At 41.6% G+C, this 3,150-nt stretch overlaps 1 protein-coding gene across 1 annotated transcript in view; it reads right to left on the bottom strand.

Moving 5' to 3' along the window:
• Positions 1-3,150, bottom strand: part of LOC103379839 (glutamate receptor ionotropic, NMDA 3B-like) — a 45,309-nt gene that overhangs the window by 490 nt on the left and 41,669 nt on the right. The window contains exons 9-10 of the mRNA XM_025060015.1: positions 2,727-2,878; positions 5-153 (exon numbers count right to left, since the gene is read on the bottom strand). Of these exons, the coding sequence (XP_024915783.1) occupies positions 5-153; positions 2,727-2,878 (301 nt within the window). The remainder of the gene's footprint in view (positions 1-4; positions 154-2,726; positions 2,879-3,150) is intronic.

Genomic DNA, 3,150 nt, shown 5'->3' with positions numbered 1-3,150 from the left:
CAGCCAGTACCGCAGTGTGTGGGTTCGACGCAGGCGAGGCAGGACCAGGTGATAAAATGTGTGTTCCCCGGCCAGTGTCAGCAGGGCTCCACCCACGCCCATACACAGCAGCACAAACAGGCCGGAAAAGTGCTGGATGCCCATCTGGAGAGTCTGAGAACGAAAGACAAGTTCAGAGACAGTGACATTAGTTAGAAAGCTGATTCTGGGTTTCAGTCAAATTTATCCAAGATTTCTCTTTAGCAGGATGACATTCACATTTCAAGCGTGTGCTGTGTGTCCTCTGGTGTGAAGTAGAAGATAAATGATGATGTCACACGAGTCGGGAGAAGGACGAAACAAGACATTGGTGTTCTTTGAATTTTTAATTTTTTTTAATTATCGGCAAACGGGAGACTTGACGCTTCTGATGTCGTAGAAGAGGCAGCGTTCCTTTACTCGTTGACAACGTGTGTTTGTCTCCAATTGGGCCAAGTGACTGTGTCAGGTTGTATTGTTGTCAGATGTGCCTCTGCTTGTCATAATAAAACACAAACGCTGGAATAGGACAGAGAACTGTAACTTTAGCCAAATCCCGAGCTGCATCTAATCCACACCCTGCTTTAAATATACCAGGTTACTATTAGTGGTTAGCTCACCGTCTGTCTCTGTTTTTTTTTTTGTTTTTTTTTTCGTCTGTCTCTGTTTTTTGGGGTTTTTTTTGTATAATATTAGTTTGTTCTCCCTGTGTGTGGGGTTTTTTTTCTCTGTGTTAATTAGTGACGATCATAAGTCATAATCATTAATGAAAGTATGAATGATGATGATGGTGTGACGGACTGGAAGCGCCTTCAGCTAATGACTACTGGGATGTACTGCAGCTGTCCACCCAAACTGTGAAAGACAAATTAAAACCTAGAAAATAAATGAACAAATTTTCTCTGTAATTCAAAACAAAGTCCTTCCGGGATGTGAGGCTATTTGTTTTATTATCTTGAGCTGGGCATGGAATCTGCTGACAAATCTTAATTGACCAGTAATGAACGCCAGATGCGAAGCACTGAAGTTATGAAAACAGTTCCTGTAACTTGTACATAGGCCAAGTGACACAGGTTTTGTTGCTGTCCCAGACAGAGTTCGTACGATGTCTTGGCAGATGAAACTGTTGTCGGCAGATTGAAAACTATCGCTTTGAAACTTTAAAACACTTAATTAACACAAATGACTATTTGTTGTAAACAATAATAAGATATTACAATATTTGTTTTTCTACATAGTAGAATTGCTCAGTGCGCCTATAAGGGCTTATCCCCCACTTTGGGAACCACTGGACAAAGCGATAAAGGTCACACTCTAGGCCTAATGTACGTTAGATTGTCGGCATCGTCAATGTGATTTGTTCCTTGCATTTCACTGCTGTTGTATAACTTAGCTCTGTCTTTTTTAATGGAGACTATAGAGATGAAAGAGCAGGGAAATAAAAGGCATGCTTTGGAAGAAAAGGTAATAAGAGGTGAGGCAGAGAAAAGAGAGAGAGCACAAAGAGATAAGGTTAAAAGAAAAACTTATTACAACAAAGCAGCAGTTTAAGGACGATAAAAAATAGATGATGGTTAATTGAAGAGCAGTTTGTTCCCATTTATTTCACAGTCGTCCTTTCTGGCACAGTGCCTGTCTCTACTGAGGCCGTAGCTGTGGCCCGAGGAAGCAGAAGAGCCGCAGAGTTGAGCTTTTCCAGTGTTCCCTAATCGTGTTTCCTTCATCCACTTCATTTCTGCACCGCTTTTCTCAGCAAATAGCCCCATGCGGACTCGACTAAAATTCATCAGCGACAATGCTGACCTCCTCTTGCACTCAATCCAAAGGGCGCTAATTCCCACATTGTTCAGAATAGCCCACTTTCTGGACTTCATTACGGAACAAATTGCTAATAATGGCCCGATGTGGGATAAAGTTGAGGTTTTTTTCATTTGCTCACAACAACATCTGTTGCTGTTTTTAAATTCTAATTCAAATTGGGATTAAGAGGAAATGGCTTAGAGATTTAGATATTTTTGTTTTTAGAGATGATGCAGAGGTAGCAACACAGCCAGGACTGGTTAATAAGCCTACGTGATCAACAAAGTCACACTATTAAGTACTCTGACCAAAGTTGTACAACTTAATCCTACTATTAAGTAATTTCACACTAATCTGTTTGGATTAAGAAAGTGTTGCCATGAATACATTTCTGATTTCCTTTCACTGGGGGTTGTCACAGTTGCCCTCCTAGACTGAACCAATAGGGTTCAATGTGGAGTCCAACCCAGGACATTTTTGCATGGGAATTAGACTAGAAAGATGGATGGATAGATTTGTTGCTGTCACTATCTAAATGCAATATTGAATAGATGAAAGCCAACCCTTTAAAATGCGCATTGGTGTTCAAAGAAAGAAAGTTTGATCCAAATCAAAGGCCTTTTATACCCAACTCTTACAAATTGTAGGTTCTTCAAAATTGCTGGAATTGAAATTTAAATAAGAGTTCAATTGGAGTACCTTTAGATGCCCATATGAGACACAAACAAGTATTGACACCCAGACATTACAAGTCTGGTCAGCGAGGTGAATAAATGCCCTTCTGTGAGCTTGGCTGGCAGGCAATCCTGTCCCGGGAGGAAACTCATTTGTGGGAGTGCAGCAGCAAAGAAGCTTTGCTTTTACACCCGATACAAACACAAACACACACTCTCTCACCACAGACTTACCTCGGTGACGGCAAAGACTCGCTTCCCGCAGGGCACAACCTTGTACCATTTGTCATGAAGCATGTCCATGAAACCATCAGACTTGTAGCGACTGACAAACTCAGACACGTTGCGTGATAGAGGGGAGCCTTGGGGCAGACCGATGCCGTAGCCTGTAAGACACAGGACATATAAATGTGTACAACCAACATTATAGGACTATAGATAAAACCAACTGAGCCTGCAGGTCAGGTCTGAGGAAGAGACTACAGATCCTAGGTTGGAGTTCTTTATGCAGTTTTCTAAAAAGCCAGATGCCTTGCAGTAGAAGAAGAGAATTATGGGTTTACAAGCGCGAGATGGAGTCAGAACAACACTTTCCTGTTGTCTCCGGTGAATACAGTACAATTCACCGTGTCTTGGGATTTTTCTGGTGCACTATTGT

This window comes from Cynoglossus semilaevis, chromosome 1 (assembly GCF_000523025.1).
Source record: "Cynoglossus semilaevis isolate Cse_v1.0 chromosome 1, Cse_v1.0, whole genome shotgun sequence".
In the NCBI taxonomy this organism is placed as follows: Eukaryota; Metazoa; Chordata; class Actinopteri; order Pleuronectiformes; family Cynoglossidae; genus Cynoglossus; species Cynoglossus semilaevis.
This window is presented reverse-complemented; position numbering and strand designations above follow the sequence as displayed.